This window comes from Chiloscyllium plagiosum, unplaced genomic scaffold, assembly GCF_037043375.1.
Source record: "Chiloscyllium plagiosum isolate Xiang-an unplaced genomic scaffold, Cpla_swu_hap1 HiC_scaffold_4, whole genome shotgun sequence".
NCBI lineage: Eukaryota > Metazoa > Chordata > Chondrichthyes > Orectolobiformes > Hemiscylliidae > Chiloscyllium > Chiloscyllium plagiosum.
The window spans coordinates 72555664-72574457 of NW_028270142.1; the positions used below are offsets into that span (position 1 = coordinate 72555664).

Genomic DNA, 18794 nt, shown 5'->3' on the forward strand with positions numbered 1-18794 from the left:
AAACAATTAATAATTTGTAAAAGAAATTTGAGGGAAATGAACTTGTGAATTGAGGATGGAATATAGAATGCAGATCCATCCAGTTAGTTCCAGAGACTCAGCAGGAATTCAATGAGCTAAATAGCTTTTCTCTGTGCCATAATGACTCAACTGCCAGAAGCAGAGCTCAATAACACTCAAGATGTACTCAGTATCACCCAAGATAAAGCAGTCCACTTGACTGAATTCCTAGCCACTATAAACATTCACTCTCTCTGCTACCAGTGCAGGTGCAGTAGCTTACACTGTGAATATAGTGTACTGTCATAATTAATGAAAGTCTTTCCCTGGTTCCTTCTGAAGCTGTGTTCTTAATCATCCTAAAGGACAAAGACAGTAGATACACAGGAGCACTAGGACCTGTTAGCGCCCCTCTAAATCACGAATCATCACAACTTGTAGCAACATCCCTTCGCTATCAGCGAGTCAAGATTTGTAATTCCATCCCTAATAGAACTGTGGGAAACATAACCTACATATGGACAGCAGTGGGTCCATAAGTAGACTCGCCACTAACTACTCAATGAGATGAACAATAAATGCTAGCCTTCTTAGTGGTACTCATTTTCCAAGAATAAATTAAAAGAATAACACATTAGGTGACCTTCAAGTTTGAACTGTAACTTAATGAAAAACGATATATTGGATTTTCTGATCCAATGAATGGTTTTACAGGACACAGCACTTTCGGTCAGTTTCTGGAAGACTTCCATCAAACTTCTATAATTATTTTTTTCCTCTCCAAGCAGCATAGGAGGTTGAGAGGCAACCTTATAGAATTTTGTAAGAAATGAGATTTACAGAGACAGCTAATAATGTCAGTTGTCTGTCCCCTAGAATGGGGGATTTCAAAGCGAGTAATCATTTTTAAGATGAGAGGACAGAGATTTTAAAAAGAAATGTGGAACAATTCCTTTTTTTTTACACAGAGGGTGGTTTGTGTGTGGAATGAACCTCCAGAAGTAGTGGTGGATGTTGGTACAATTATAAAGTTTAAAAGATATTTAGATAAGGACATGAATAGGAAAGGTTTGGAGGGATATAGGCCAGAAGCAGGCAGGTGGGACTAGTTTAGTTTGGGATTATGGTCAACATGGACTGTTTAGACCAAAGGATCTGTTTCTGTACTATCTAACTCTATTGACTGAGCTTTAAAAACAAAAATCCAAGCACAGCTCAAGTTTACATGACTATGTCTCTTTGTTACTTACTGCACTGGCATACAGAATTACATGGGAATCATGTTACAATTCTCAATTTTCTCCTTTACCTATAGTCTATCCAATTTTACAGCACAATTTTAAATTGTGCAATTGATTTCAGCATTTATTTCATCATTAGTCCAAGCATCAAGCATCATGTTTCAATGGAAATCAGCTCAACAAGGTGTAAACACAATTGTAAAGCAGCAATTTTGGAGCCTGCGACATCAATCTTGCCAGATTTCAATAACAGCAGATTTATAACACTCAAGGATTAGTGACATTCAGGAATAAATATGTCCTACCATGTCAGAAAATAAAATTGACTGCTTACCTGTCTCCTCATAAAATCCTCAGAAATATTCTCCCCTTTCACAGCTGGTTGCATTAGCCCAGCGATTAAAAGCATTCTATTTAATCCCAGAGCAGCAAAGAACTGCAGTGTCTGATGATATGAGAGCAGTTCATTATACCTGGAAGAAAGATAAATAAGATGCAGAAAGGAATCTTACTAAGATTTGCTATGGTGAGGATATCAACGATAAGTTCATTTGTTCTTCAATTCTGGCAGTTAGCAATGACACAGAAGACAATGTCCCTCTGCAACTTTCATCAATGTTTTGTTATTTTTCTACTCAAGCTATCTTTGTTGTCTGACCACAGTATAAAATATCAAGATTGTTCACGCCTATCAGACATATTAGCTGGCTAACTCACTTTCACACATCTGCTTGACCACTAGATACTTATCCAATTTATCCAAAGATGTGCAGGTCTGGTGGATTGGCCATGCTAAATTGCCCGTAGTGTTAGATGCATTAGTCAGAGGGAAATGGGTCTGGGTGGTTTACTCTTCGGAGGGTCGGTGTGGACTTGTTGGGCCGAAGGGCCTATTTCCACACTGTAGGGAATCTAATCTAATTCAGTATTGGATGAGAAGAAATTTCCTCCAAACAGTGGGAAGACTGAATCCATTAATTTTGGACCTCACTCCATGCAGTTGTGAGTGATCTAACATATTTACATTCAATACTCTCCTGAAAATCTTCCACCATTAAGAAAATTCTCAGATACCTATCCAATATTCATTTGTGGGCGGCACGGTGGCACAGTGGTTAGCACTGCTGCCTCGCAGCACCAGAGACCCGGGTTCAATTCCCGCCTCAGGCGACTGACTGTGTGGAGTTTGCACATTCTCCCCGTGTCTGCGTGGGTTTCCTCCGGGAGCTCCGGTTTCCTCCCACAGTCACAAAGATGTGCAGGTTAGGTGAATTGGCCATGTTAAATTGTCCGTAATGTTAGGTAAGGGGTAAATGTAGGGGTATGGGTGGTTTGCGCTTCGGCGGGTCGGTGTGGACTTGTTGGGCCGAAGGGCCTGTTTCCACACTGTAAAGTAATCTAATCTAATCTAATCTAAAATCCTTACCCCATACAAAGTTAAAAATCACACAACATCAGGTTATAGCCCAACAGGTTGTCCTAACCACCTGATGAAGGAGCAGCGCTCAGAAAGCTAGTGCTTCCAAATAAGCTTGTTGGACTATAACCTGGTGTTGTGAGATTCTTAACTTTGTACACCCCAGCCCAACATTGGCTCTTCCAAATCATGATTACCCCATACACTTTGCAAACCAATGTCCCATCTCCAATTTCCATTTTCTCTTTAAAACTCTTGGAGATGTTGTCATCTCACAAATCCATTCATAGCATTCCTGGAACTCTATAATAGAAACCTCCAATAGGGTCTCTCCTGCCATAGTACGTATATGGCTCAAAGTCACAAGTGACATCCTATGCGTTTATAACAGATGTAAACTTTCAGTGCTTCACCATCATGACCTGGCTGCCCCCTCTGACACGGTTAGCCATTCCATTCTCCTTCAACACCTCTCTGTTGTCCAGATGGGTGCACTCACACTGTTCCATTCTTATCTATTAAATTTGCACTGTATATTTTGGTGTTCCTCAAGGCTCAAACCAGCTATGACAGCATCACCCAAAATGTACAGTATTAGTTCTCACAATGACAATGACAACAACCAGCCCCACTTCATAACCTCCTTCAATTTTTCCACTGTTGCTAAATTCTCAGATACCTATCCAATATTCATTATTAGATGAGAAGAAATTTCCTCAAAATATTGGGAAGACTGAATCCATTAATTTTGGACCCTTGTCAAAACTCTGGTCCTTGCTACTGGCTCCATTACATTCCCTAATACTGCTGAGATTAGGCCAATCTGTGCACAACCTTTACCTCATATTTGAACTTCAGCCCCAACCTCCCTCCTGATCTCCAGCATCTGCAGACCTTATTTTCTCCGAGCTCAAAGGTGACAGAGTCTAACAACATGAACACAAAAGGTAAGATTTAAGTGTTTGTAACATCTTCATTCAAAGTGCGAAGTGATTGCATGAATTTTCTCAGATTCCTCCTGAAGTCTCAACATCAAACAGTCCAGTCTATAATCTATTTGATTCCCTCTGCAAGAAAAATCTGTGTTCAATGGACACATACATGGTCATGGGCTGCCAACAACACTGAATTAATACATGAAGACTTGTAGCTCCAGTGGGAGCCATGCCTCTAGCCAAGCTCTTCTAATACAACAACAACAACCAGCATCTACCTGGAAATTTGGAAAATTATCCAGGTATACGCTCTCCACAAATTGAACCTAGCTAATTATTGTCCCCTTGACCTACTCTCAGTTATCAGCAAAAGTTGTCAAGGTTGCTATTAACTGGCACTTACCCACCAATGATCTACTTGGATCTGGCAGAAATATTCAGTTCCCAATGTAATTTTTATACAAAGATGGACAAAAGAGCTAAACTCAGAGATCAGGTGAAGAGACTGCTCTTGATATCAATATCACATTTGACCAAATGTGACATCAAGGAACCATACTGAAATTAAGGGATGGGGGAATGGGATTTTTCACTGGTTTAGATTATTTCAGACATAAAAGAATATGGCTGCGATTATGGAGGCCAACTACCTCAGCCAAAGAACAACAGTGTAAAAATTCCTCTGGAGTTATGTACTGATGATTCAACTGCTCCATCAATGCCATAACTATAAACTCAAAACTAAGCTATCCAGCTGATGTTTGCATTCCTAATTCCTCAGATAATGTAGCAATCCATGAGTATATATCACAAAACTTGCACAAATTTCTGTTTTGGGGAAATAACCAGAAAGAGACATTCAATCAAAGCATCAAGTTAATATCAACTGCAACAAGTCAAAGTCCCCACACATGATGTTAAGTAGTATCACCAAAATCTTACCAATATTCAAGCAGTCACCAATGACCAAAATTTCAACTGCTGAAACTTTATTGCTGGAACAGCACAGCAGGTCAGGCAGCATCTAGGGAACAGAAGATTCGACGTTTCGGGCACATGCCCTTCTTCAGGAATGAGCAGAGAGTGTTCAGCAGGAGAAGATAAAAGGTAGGGAGGAGGGACTTGGAGGAGGGGCGTTGGAAATGTGATAGGTGGAAAGAGGTCAAGGTGAGGGTGATAGGCGGCCTGTCTCCCCAATATAGAGGAGGCCACACCTTCCACCCCTCCTCTATCAGCTTTCCGTAGAGACCACTCCCTCCGCGACTCCCTTGTCAGATCCATACCCCCCACCAACCCAACCTCCACTCCCGGCACCTTCCCTTGCAACCGCAGGAGGTGCAACACTTGCGCCCACACCTCCCCCCTCACTTCTCTCCAAGGCCCCAAAGGAAACTTCCATATCCGCCACAGATTCACCTGCACCTCCACCCACATTATCTACTGCATCCGCTGCAGCCGGTGTGGCCTCCTCTATATTGGGGAGACAGGCCGCCTACTTGCGGAGCGATTCAGAGAGCACCTCTGGGCCACCCGGACGAACCAACCCAATCACCCTGTAGCACAGCATTTCAACTCCCCCTCCCACTCCACCGAGGATATGCAGGTCATTGGACTCATCCACCGCCAAACCACAACAACGCGACGGTCGGAGGAGGAGCGTCTTATCTTCCGACTGGGAACCCTCCAACCACAGGGGATGAACTTGGACTTCACCAGTTTCTTCATCCCCCCTCCCCCCACCTTGTCTCAGCCGAATCCCTCCAGCCCGGCACCGCCTTCCTGACCTGCAGTCTTCTTCTTGACCTCTCCGCCTCCACCCTACTCCGACCTATCACCCTCACCTTGACCTCTTTCCACCTATCACATTTCCAACGCCCCTCCTCCAAGTCCCTCCTCCCTACCTTTTATCTTCTCCTGCTGAACACTCTCTGCTCATTCCTGAAGAAGGGCATGTGCCCGAAACGTCGAATCTTCTGTTCCCTAGATGCTGCCTGACCTGCTGTGCTGTTCCAGCAATAAAGTTTCAGCTTTGATCTCCAGCGTCTGCAGACCTCACTTTCTCCTCCAAAATTTCAACTGGTCAAGCCAAATAAATGCTGAAGCTAATGGAGACCTCATACTGGTTCTCTGGTCACTGTCCTACTTCTGGATTTCTCGGAGCCTCTCGCTTATCTTCAGTTCACAAATCAGTCATGCGAAGAAACGTTTTCTTCTGGATATTGCAGTTTCAATAACATTCAAACATCTACTTGACCTGCAGCATATTAAGTACTTTAAACATCCACTCACTGCAACTGGCAAGTAATGCCTTCAGTGTACACTCCAGGCACACTATAACCGTGTGGCAAGACTTCTTCAAGAGCACCTCCAAACCTCCAAGCCTCATTATCACCTCCAAATTTCCCTCTGAGTCACACAATTAAACCTGGACACCAAGCTTATTCCTTTGTTGTCACTGTATCACTGAATATTTACCACCTACAGCTGTCAGAGAACTTCCATCATAGGGAGTGTAGTGTTCAAGGTGGCATCTCATCATTACATTCACAAGGACAACTTGGGATGGACAATAAATAGTGCCCTAGCAAATGATGTCCATATTACAACAGAGTTTTCTATAACTCTTTCAGGATATGTGGACATTCTGGCTGGGATAGCATTTAATGCCTATCCCTAAAACCCCTCAAGAACTTGGCAACGGGTTGCTTTCTTGAACTGTTGCAATCCATGTGCTGTTAAGGGAGTTTCAAGATTTGATGTAGCAACAATGAAGGATTGGTAATATAGTTGCAGGTCAGGATGGTGTAGAGCTTGAAGGAGAATTTTCAAGTGGTGGCATTGTTTTGTTGCATCTGCTTGTTCTTCTAAGTGGCAGAGGTCATGGGCTTGCAAGGTGTTGTTGAGATTAGGTTAGATTAGATTAGATTACTTACAGTGTGGAAACAGGCTCTTCGGCCCAACAAGTCCACACCGACCCTCCGAAGAGCAACCCACCCAGACCCATTCCCCTATATTTACCCCTTCACCTATCACTATGGGCAATTTAGCATGGCCAATTCACCAAACCTGCACATTTTTGGACTATGGGAGGAAACCGGAGCACCCGGAGGAAACCCACGCAGACACGGGGAGAATGTGCAAACTCCACACAGACAGTTGCCTGAGGCGGGAATTGAACCCTGGCACTGTGAGGCACCAGTGCTAACCAGTGCCACCGAGAGAGTTGATGAGCTGTTGCAATGCATCTTAGAGTTGGTACACATTGCTGCCACTGTGAATGGACTGTAATTGAGAGAACTGACATTTATATGGCAAGGTCAGTTTAGTTTCTAGCCAATGGCAATCTCAAGATGCTGTTGAGTGTTTGGGGGGGGGACGTGGAATTCAATGACAATAATGACATTGAACATCAAGGGGTGATGGCCGGGTACTTGGTTGTGATCAATGCCTGGATTATCTGTATACCTAATACGATGATTAGAACACATCCTTAAACAAGCTTGAATAATCAGTTGAGATGTACATGAAATAGTTGATTATCATGAATAAACAGAATTTGAATGCAGAATGCAGGGTTAAAGGCAGGATTCTTGGCAGTCTGAAAGAACAGAGGGATCTTGGGGTCCACTCCATAGATCCCTCAAAGTTTCCACCAAAGTTGATACGGTTGTTAAGAAGGTATATGGTATGCTGGATTTCATTAGCAGGGGTATTGAGTTTAAGAGCAACGACGTTATGTTGCAGCTGTATAGATGCCTGGTTAGACCACACTTGGAATATTGTGTTCAGTTGTGGTTGCCTTAGGAAGGATGTGGAAGCTTGAGAGAGGGTGCAAAGGAGATTTACCAGAATGCTGCCTGGATGGAGGGCATATAAAGAAAGGTTGAGGGAGCAAGGGATTTTCTCACCAGGGCGAAGGAGGATGAAAGGTGACTTGATAGAGGTATACAAGATTATGAAAGGCATAGAGTGAATAGTCAGATACTTTTTTCTAGGGCAGAAATGGCAATCACGAGGGGACATAATTTTAAAGTGATTGGAGAAAGGTTTAGGGGAGATGTCAAAGGTTGGTTCATTACACAGACAGTGGTGGATGCTTGGAATTCAATGCCAGCAGTGGTAGTAGAGTCAGATACATTAGGGCTGAAAATGTGTTGCTGGAAAAGCGCAGCAGGTCAAGCAGCATCCAAGGAGCAGGAGAATCGACGTTTTGGGCATGAGCCCTTCTTCAGGAATGAGGAAAGTGTGCCCAGCAGGCTAAGATAAAAAGTAGGGAAGAGGGACTTGGGGGAGGGGTGCTGGAAATGCGATAGGTGGAAGGAGGTTAAGGTGAGGGTGATAGGCTGGAGTGGGGGTGGGGGCGGAGAGGTCAGGAAGAAGATTGCAGGTTAGGAAGGTGGTGCTGAGTTCGAGGGTTGGGACTGAGACAAGGTGGGGGGAGGGGAAATGAGGAAATTGGAGAAATCTGAGTTCATCCCTTGTGGTTGGAGGGTTCCTAGGCGGAAGATTAGGCGCTCTTCCTCCAGCAGTCGTGTTGCTATGGTCTGGCGATGGAGGAGTCCAAGGACCTGCATGTCCATGGTGGAGTGGGAGAGGGAGTTGAAGTGTTGAGCCATGGGGTGGTTGGGTAGGTTGGTCCAGGTGTCCCAGAGGTGTTCTCTGAAATGTTCTGCAAGTAGGCGGCCTGTCTCCCCAATACAGAGGAGGCCACATCGGGTGCAGTGGATGCAGTAAATGATGTGTGTGGAGGTGCAGGTGAAATTGTGGCGGATATGGAAAGATCCCTTGGGGCCTTGGAGGGAAGTAAGGGGGGAGGTGTGGGTGCAAGTTTTGCATTTTTTGCGGTTGCAGGGGAAGGTGCCGGGAGTGGAGGTTGGGTTGGTGGGGGGTGTGGACCTGACGAGGGAGTCACGGAGGGAGTGGTCTTTTCGGAACGCTGATAGGGGAGGGGAGGGAAATATATCCCTGGTGGTGGGGTCCGTTTGGATGTAGCGGAAATGACGACAGATGATACGATGTATATGGAGGTTGGTGGGGTGGTAGGTGAGGACCAGGGGTTCTGTCCTGGTGGTGTTGGAGGGGTGGGGCTCAAGGGCGGAGGAGCGGGAAGTGGAGGAGATGCGGTGGAGAGCATCCTCGATCACGTCTGGGGGGAAATTGCGGTCTTTGAAGAAGGAGGCCATCTGGGTTGTACGGTATTGGAATTAGCCCTCCTGGGAGCAGATGCGGCGGAGACGAAGGAATTGGGAATATGGGATTGCATTTTTACAAGGGGCAGGGTAGGAGGAGGTGTAGTCTAGGTAGCTGTGGGAGTCGGTCGGTTTATAGTAAATGTCCGATACAGTAAATCAGATACATTAGAGACATTTAAGCAACACCTGGATAGGCACATGAATGATAGTAAAATGAAGGGTATGTAGATTAGTTTGATTTTAGAGTTGGATAAAAGGTCAGCACAACATCGATGGTCAAAGGGCCTGTACTGTGCTGTACTGTTCTATTTTCTATGTAATGCTTAGGAAAGGATTCTCCTGTATTTAACCAGATAAGGGCTACGATAAAGGTCAGCGTGGGAAATGAACCTGTCTGAGCTTTACGCAGACTTTCATACTGGAAGCATTTCTCAACTACAGATATGTACCAGAACACAACTGACCTTTATGCTGACATTGTTGTGATAATTTGAGTTTAGTTGTCCTTTAAGAGCAGCAAACTGTTCAAATTAGTTCTTTTACTGCTCATACTGATTTACTAAAATTCCACAAGTCAAGCATGAACTCCTTCTATGAATTCCACACAGGCTGAGCTGTAAAAAGGTTGAAGTTCTCAACAAATCAATTATCGTAATGTCAATGACACAAAGACCAACAGCACAATATTAAGGGTCTGTGCCTCTTTTGCGTATTCAATTATTTGAACAAATTCTTTAAATGGTATGGGTATCTGAACAGAAACTGGAAAAGAAATAATTGGCTTTTGAAGTATCTGAGCAGTATCATAGTGCGCAGTTTCCATTTCCAGACTAGGAAAGGCAAACCGACATATTACAGTGATTCACGAGGCCACAGACATGCAGCATCCTCAGTCAAGTTACCATTGGTATACATGACAGCAAGACCATATTGACTTACTGGTATCTCCAGCACCACTTGGTAATTTCATAATACTTTATTTTCATAGGGAATGGATAGCACATAGCTTGGACATCTATCACATTTGTTATTAATTGTTATTAATATTAAAGGGAAAGCAACAGGGAGTATGGAGTCAAGTAGAAAGATAAGCAGCAGGTTGGCATGTGTGCAGAGACACAGACCAGGAATGAAGCAAAAAGGAAGGATAACTTAGGTAGAGGTGATGGAAATCATGAGGATAAGAAAATTAGCACTAAGGTGCTTTACCTGAATACTCAAAGCATTCAAAACAAAGTAGATGAATTAACAGCACAAATCATCGTAAATGATTATGATGTGGTAGACATCACAGAGACGTGGTTGCAGGGGGTTCAGTACTGGCAGTTATACATCCAAGGATTTACAACTTATCGAAAAGACAGGGAGGTGGGCAGAGGGGACGGGGTTGCCTTGTTAGTTAAGAATGAAATTAAATCTATGGCATTAAATGATATAGGGTCAGATGATGTGGAGTCTGTATGGGTGGAATTGAGGAACCACATAGGCAAAAAAACCATAATGGGAGTTATGTACAGACCTCCCAGTGCAGGTCAGGACCAGGGGCGCAAGATGTAATAGGAAATAGATAGGGCATCACGGTGATCACGGGGGACTTCAATATGCAAATGGACTAGGTGAATTATGTTGCCAGTTGATCCAAAGAAAGGGAATTCATGGAATGCTTACAGGATGGCTTTTTGGATCAGCTTGTGATGGAGCCCACAAGGGGGCAGGCTAATTTGGACTTAGTGCTATGTAATGAGCCAGACTTTATAAAAGATCTTAAAATAAAGGAACACTTTATAAAGGCAGCGATCATAATATGGTAGAGTTCAGTCTGCAGTTTGAACAGAGAGAAGGCAAAATCGGATGTAATGGTGTTACAGTTAAATAAAAGTAATTACAGGGGCATGAGAGAGGAACTGACGAAAATTGACCGGAAGCAGAGCCGAGTGGGGAAAACAGTAGAACAACAATGGCAGGAGCTTCTGGCTGTAATTGTACCCAGGTTGGGGAGGGGTGGTGGTTAGACAACCATGGTTGATGTAGGAACTCAGGAAATGTATCACTGCAAAAGAGAGCGCATATAAAGTGGCCAAGAGCACAGGGAAAGCAGAAGATTGGGAAGACTACAAAAACAAACAGAGGATAACGAAGAGAGAAATAAGGAAGGAGAGGATCAAATATGAAGGTAAGCTAACCAGTAATATTAGAAATGATAGTAAAAGTTTCTTTCAATACTAACGAGAGGCAAAAGTAGAAATTGGGCCGCTCCAAATTGATGCAGGAAGGCTAGTAATGGGAGATGAGGAAATAGCTGAAGGGCTGAGTTGAGTATGATGGCCATTTCAAAGGAGAAAGTATTCGATAAACTAAAAGATCTAAGAATTGATCAATCTCCTGGCCTGGATGGGCTACATCCTAGAGTTCTGAGTGAGGTGGCTGAAGAAATAGCGGAGGCGTTGGTTGTAATCTTTCAAAAATCACTGGAGTCAGGAAACGTCCCAGATGATTGGAAAATTGAAAGGGTCAAGACAAAAGATGGACAAATTATAGGCCGATTCGCCTAACCTCAGTTGTAGGTAAAATTCTAGAATCCATTGTTAAGGATGAGATTTCTAAACTCTTGCAAGTGCAAGGCTGAATTAGAACAAGTCAGCATGGATTTAGGGTAAGTCATGCCTGACAAACCTGTTAGAATTCTTTGAAGAGGTAACAAGTAGGTTAGACCAGGGAAACCCAGTCTAGGATGTTATCTACCTAGATTTCCAAAAGGCCTTTGATAAGGTGTCTCACAGGAGGCTGCTGAGTAAGGTGAGGGTTCATGGTGTTCAAGGTGAGCTACTAGCATGGATTGAGGATTGGCTATCTGACAGAAGACAGAGAGTTGGGATAAAAGGTTATTTTTTGCAATGGCAGCTGGTGACAAGTGGTGTCCCACAGGGTTCAGTGTTGGGACCCCAGCAACTCACTTTTATATAAATGATCTGGACGAACAGACTGGGGGCATTCTGGCAAAGTTCACTGATGATACGAAGCTAGGTGGGCAGGCAGGTAGTTCTGAGAAGGTGGGGAGGCTTAGACAGTTTAGGAGAATGGTCCAAGAAATGGTTGATGAAATTCATTGTGAGCAAATGCGAGGTCTTGCACTTTGGAAAAAAAGAACACAGGCATGGCCTACTTTATAAACGGTAAGAAAATTCATAAAGCCAAAGTACAAAGAGATCTGGGAGTGCAAGTACAGGATTCTCTAAAGATTGACTTACAAGTTGAGTGTGTGCTTAAGAAAGCAAATGTAATGTTATCATTTCTTTCAAGAGGGATAGAATGTAAAAGCAGTGAGGTGCTACTAAGACTTTATAAAGCTCTGGTTAGCCCCCATTTAGAATACTGTGTCCAGTTTCAGGCCCCACACCTCAGAAAGGACATACAGGCACTGGAGCGTGTCCAGCGGAGATTCACAAAGATGATCCCTGGAATGTAGGCCTAACATACGATGAACGGCTGAGGATCCTGGGATTGTATTCGTTAAGAGTTCAGAAGGTTGAGGGGAGATCTCATAGAAACTTACAAGATAATGCATGGCTTAAAAAGGGTGGACGCCGGGAAATTGTTTCCATCAGGTGGGGATACTAGGACTCGTGGGCACAGCCTTATAATTAGAGTGGGTCAATTTAGAATGGAAATGAGGAGACATTTCTTCAGCCAGAGAGTGGTGGGCCTGTGGAATTCACTGCCACTGAGTACAGTGGAGGCCGGGACGTTAAATGTCTTCAAAGCGGAGATTAATAAATTCTTAATCTTGCAAGGAATTAAGGGATATGGGAAGAGTGCGGGTAAGTGGCTTTGAAATGCCCATCAGCCATGAGTGAATGGTGGAGTGGACTCGATGAGCCAAATGGCCTTAGTTCTACTCCTATTTCTTATGGTCTTATGATCTTTTGGATGCGTATCAAACTCAGATTCCTTAATGGGCAGCCCAGACCAGAGCTTACACTTACTATTCACATCACACAGATACATTTTAACACATATCATGTGTTAAAAAATTGTGTGTCACTGGTCACAGGTTCTGTGGGTCCTTGCATGGCTGGTGAGCCTACTTCCAGAGGTGCATCTCCGACCACACAGTTGGCAGGCATGCTGGAAGGTGGAACTGATCCTTTGAAATGAAAGCGCTGTTATTCCTTTCTCCAGTTTCTTTTCAATACAAAAACTTGCCATCAGGTGTTCTCAAAGAATTGTGCCTCTTCAAACAGGAGGTTCCACCAAGTTGGTTTCTTCTGAGCAAGGGTCTCCCAGGCATTGACATCTCTGCTCCATTGTTTTGAGGCAAGCTTTCAAGGAGTCTCTGAAGTGCTTCCTTTGTCTTCTTCTTGTTCCTTCCTTCCTTCTGCAATTTCAAGGATACAGTCATAGAGTAATGCAGCATGGAAACAGGCCCTTTGGCCCAAACAGGTCCATGCTGACCATGTTGCCCAGTCAGCTAGTTCCAATTTCCCACATTCGGTCCATATTCCTCTGAACCCTTCCCATCCATGTACCTATCCAAATGTTTTTAAAATGTTGTTATTGCACCTGCCTCAACCACTTTCGCTCACAGCCCATTCCATATACGCACCATTCTTTGTGTGAAGACGTTGCCCCTCAGGTTCTGCTTAAATCTTTCCTCTCTCAGCTTAACTCCATGCCCTCTAGTTTTGAATTCCCCATCTCTGGGAAAAAGGCTGTATGGGGAACTAACAAAAGTACATTCATTTCATTACCTTACCTCACACAACACCGTATGATGGTGAATAATAAATGGAAGCTCTGGAAGATATCCTTCGGCAAATGGAACTCGAGCATTGAAAACATGTAGATGACCCAACAAAGTTGGCTGGTGCTATTGGCTCCTTCAAGGAGATCTCAATATTTCTGTCATCTGATGATGTGCAGAATCCATCCCAAACAGTTCTGATAGTACTTAGCAAGGGCTTTAAGGTGCCATCTATACATAGTCAAAGTTTCTGAGGCATACCAAGTGGTTGGAAGGATCTCAGTATAAATATGGATGCTGCGGTAGTTGAAGGCTCGCATCCTTAGATGTTGGAAGATCGCGCTCACAGATTGATGATGAGACACAACCAAATCTGGCTCCCAGGTAAGGAAATATTTTGCATTTGGGAGAATTTTTCCATTGATCTAATTGGAGACAGAGACTATAACATGCCCTGAGGGATGGTTTGGCAAAGAACTCCAGTCTTCTAGAGGTCGATGCTGACACAGATTCTCCAGTATGCTTTTTTGAAGATATTAACTGAGGCTTGAAGAGTCTCTTCCAAGACAGCAGAGGTGAGGTTCCACAAGTGATGCTACATTATTTTCTCAACCAGTTAAGTAGATTCCCTTCGGAAACAGGCCCTTCGGCCTAACAAGTCCACACCAACCCTCCAAAGAGCAACTCACCCAGACCCATTTCCCTCTGACTAGTACGCCTAACACTATGGGCAATTTAGCATGGCCAATTCACCTAATCTGCACATCTTTAGACTGTGGGAGGAAACCGGAGCACCCAGAGAAAACCCACGCAGACACGGGAAGAATGTGCAAACTCCACACAGACAGTTGCCCGAGGCTGGAATCGAACCTAAGACCCTGGTGCTGTGAGGCAGCAGTGCTAACCACTGAGCCACCATGCCACCCATAGTTGAAATTGAGAAGTTTTGCATCAACCTTGCAGACAGTGACACCACTGGGAAGCTTGTTTTTGACAAGATATAGGATGAGGGAGATGAAGGTGAAGAAAAGGGTGGGGGAGGGATTTCCTTATTTACTATTGCATCATGGTTTAGGAGTTATTTGAAGTGTTCTTTTCATCAAAGGCTAAAGTCTTCTGTGTCTCGAAAGTATACCCTCCTTACACTGAACCAGTTTGGGGTCTAGGATATTGGATCTTTATATTGCCTTGGTGGCAAGTATGACACTTGTCGACAAAGAGTTGCAGCTTCTTAAGTCCATGGAATCTTGTCTTTTATATCTGGAGGACGAGGATACCAGGTTGTCGGAGCATGCCATAGTATTACAAACACTTGATTTGGCTAGACCTCAGGTAATGTAGGTAGCTCTGAGCTCACCCCGCACCAAAGACTAACTGTCTTAGGGGAAGTGTAGTGTAGATTTATCAGAAGAATATCTGGACTCCAAGGTTTAAATTATAAGGATAAAATACACAAACTAGAGTTAAGCTCCTTTACATTTGAAGTTTAAGGGGTCATCTGACTGAACCTAAGTATTACAGGTGCCTGTTAGGACAAATAAGAAGAATCTATTTCATCTGTTGAGGAGTTAAAGACAAGGGGGAGCCAGACCTTTTGAAAATAAAAATAGAAAACATTCCCAATAAACAAAGAATCTTAGATGTTTAATCGTGACCACAATGGTGATTGATGCTTACTCATCAGTAAATTTTACAACTAAGATTATTAGATTTTTGTCAACCAAATCTATTCAGGGCAAAGGGATAAGAAATAAGGTTATAGAATAGTCACAATACCATTGACAGAACAGACTCAAGGAACCAAATTGTTTACGTCTGATTCAATGCTCCCAAGTGAAAAACTGCACCGAGATGACAAAACATGAAAATGATAATGACATTGAGACATAAACTAGGTGCGCTTTCCTGTTAGGAAGCTGTTTAGGCAACAGCCATTGTTAAAAATCTTTAATGGCATTTAAAGCCAGATGCATCTTGTCAGCAGCAAGCACAATGGGTCAGCGCAGCATAATCCAAGAATTAATAGCGTCTTGTACTCAATTAATAGCGTCTTGTACTCAATTAATGCTTGCTCTGATATATTTCATTTCTTGCATTTGAGCATGAATCTACCTTTAAGTGCATGAAGTCTCAAGCAATGACACATTCCTTCTAAGATCATTTCCAGCTTTCAAAAATTCATGAGAGTTTGAAGCTTTCAATGTATTGTAAGGAACAGTATGATGTGATTTACTGGCAAGATAAAGTTACTGGCAAGATAAAGTAGCAGAACACACACATTTGAATTTAGTTTTCATATCAACTGTTGCAAATAGAAAAGATGAATTTTGTTTTATTCATTCACAGGATGAAAGCATCGCTGGCTAGGTCAGCATTCACTGCTCATGCCTAATTGGTCAGAGGGCAGTTGAGAGTCAACTAGATGAGGATGGTAGATTTCCTTTCCTGAAAAGCATCAGTGAGCCAGATGGGATTTTCCAATAATGAACAACGGTTTTATGTATTATCAATTCCAGATACTTTTTCTTGAATTCAAATTCCACCATCTACCCTGTCAGAATTTGAACCCGTGTCCCCAGATCATAAACCTAAATTTGCGGATTAACAGTCTAGCAATTTTATTACCAGACTATTGCCTCCACTTAGTCTGAGGAAAGGTTCAACGCAAAACAATCTTGCATAAGAATAACACTTAAAACGAAGGAAATAACATGTAAATTAAGAATCATGTTCCAAAAGATATTTGGCATTTAAAATCTAAACACAGCATAAACGACAAATTTTCAGAAAATTCATGAATTTACATTGAGAAAATCAATTGGGGCGGGGGGGTAGAAAGAGTATACAAAACATATTAATCAAACTCTTTTAAAATGAAAACCTGGGAAAAAGTCACCACACATTATGGAGGAAAAATGTTGGCTTGTGACCTTACTATTTTAAGAAAGAAATGTGGCTACTTCAACGATATAGTGTAGAACACTTTGGTGGGCGGCACGGTGGCACAGTGGTTAGCACTGCTGCCTCGCAGCGCCAGAGACCCGGGTTCAATTCCCGACTCAGGCGACTGACTGTGTGGAGTTTGCACGTTCTCCCCGTGTCTGCGTGGGTTTCCTCCGGGGGCTCCGGTTTCCTCCCACAGTCCAAAGATGTGCAAGTCAGGTGAATTGGCCATGCTAAATTGCCCGTAGTGTTAGGTAAAGGGGTAAATGTAGGGGTATGGGTGGGTTACGCTTCGGCGGGTCGGTGTGGACTTGTTGGGCCGAAGGGCCTGTTTCCACACTGTAAGTAATCTAATCTAAAAAAACAGGAAACTCTGATTTAATTTTTCATGATTTCTTTATTTTTCTGCTGTGATTTTGTACTTTTGAAGATTTGTAATGGTAGACTTCTTTTTTTAAATTTTTTTTCCCTGGAAATTTGGACTCAATAATCTGTACCAAGGTACCCTGCTATCTAAAATGGCACTCTAAGTGGAGACTTGTAAATTTTTCACTGTACTCATGTGAGTACATGTGACAATAAAGCTAATTCAATTCAATTTAAATGTCTGGCATGGTTTTCAATCTTAACTCGTGTCTAGTTCACGTGTGTAATAAAGTATAATTGGCCTCAGCCGCAGTGTTTTAGGATTAAATTACTCCTAAAATTCACACTCTATTTACATTTGAGCCAAGTACCAGGAGGCTATCAGTAAAATTGCATCTGAAAATTACCTAAATCGTAGAGAATGGGAAAGCAGGCTGAAGGCTAACCAAGACATCCTGACTGGTGCTGAACATATCTAATTAATAACTGATTTATTTACACAGGATACATGACCTTAATTAAATAACTAATTTAAGTGTTGTTGCAAAATGGGCACTGCAGAAGTAAACATTTGTTTTGATATTAATTAGTTTCATGTAAAGAAACTAATAAAAACCTTGATTTTATCTACCTACCAGTACTGTAACCATGTATCCTCCAGGAACACTTCTTCAGGGATTGGATCGATGAGGATGAGATCTGAAATCTCTCTAAGGCAGAAGCAAATCACATTAAGATGAATAGTGCCTTATCTATCCAAGATGTAGCTCAGCAATGAAAGCACAAAACATAATAATACTGAACTGTTGCCACTGAAGATACATGCAAAATGAGTATCATTAAGCTAAAAAAATGCTGTCAAACCTTTCCATCATGAGCTCATCAGCACAGAATTGCAAGAATATCAAATTTTAAAGGGAACAACAACTTATGCACAAGAACAGGGTGTTGATCAGTTTGCTATTTGAATGATTGGTCAAGGCAGAATGCATGAGGGAATGACTGTTAGAAAACCTTTGATGAGTTGAAAGAGGTACAATAAACAAAGACATGTTCTTTCCGTTCGTGAGGGGCTGGGCCCTGCACATAAATATATGTAGCCTACAACAAGCACAAGCCCAAGTTGAAATCTAAAGTTGACCACCATTGCCATTAACCACTTGTGGCCATACAGCTTCACATTATGAACAAATCCTTCTCTTCAGGCACTGTATCCTTACCTACAAATCAGATATCATCACCCCACTGTTCACCACTCATTTCTGCAAAGTACCACCCCAGCTTCTGATTCCCTCCATGGCTTTAGATCAAGAACTGTCCCATCTTTATTAGAACACCACAACCAAATCTGTAGGATTAGCTTTCTGCCCCTGCAAAAGCAATCCAAAGGCTCTCATTAAAATCACAAATGAGGGGAGCCATCTTGACTGGTCAGCATATTCTGATATATCATCCTCCTCAAACAGTTTCTCCTTTGTCCAACCGAATGGCACTACACTCATCTGGTTCCATTCCAATCAAATCATTTAGAGACAGGGAATCTTCAGCAATGGTTTTCTCTTCTCATTCCTAAACTATTATCACTGACATGCCCCAAAACGTTACTTGAAAATATTTTGGTTCCACGTACTTTGAAAAAGCCCAGCTTAACTCCATTTCATAAACATCTCACTCAACCCTTCTACTGATTTGTCATACATGCCCAACAATCAGCACTGTGTGAGCAATAATTGCTTCCAAAACCTTTTAGTCATATATAAGGAGTAAAAAGGTAACTAGAAAAAGTATTGGCTCACTCAAAGACAAAGGAGGAAAACTGTGAATGGCATCAGAGAAAACAGATGAGATTCTTAATGAGTACTTTGCATCAGTATTCACTGAGGAGAGGGACATGACAGATGTCGAGGTTAGGGATAGATGTTTGATTACTCTCACTCAAGTTGGCGTAAGGAAAGAGGA

General features: G+C 42.7%; 1 protein-coding gene across 7 annotated transcripts in view; it reads right to left on the reverse strand.

The window, feature by feature from the left end:
* Positions 1–18794, reverse strand: part of LOC122549114 (uncharacterized) — a 226083-nt gene that overhangs the window by 98764 nt on the left and 108525 nt on the right. For all 7 annotated transcript variants that reach the window (XM_087986363.1, XM_087986362.1, XM_043688409.2 and 4 more), the window contains 2 exons: positions 17471–17545; positions 1576–1714 (listed from right to left, as the gene is read on the reverse strand). In XM_087986363.1, the coding sequence (XP_087842489.1) occupies positions 1576–1714; positions 17471–17545 (214 nt within the window). The remainder of the gene's footprint in view (positions 1–1575; positions 1715–17470; positions 17546–18794) is intronic.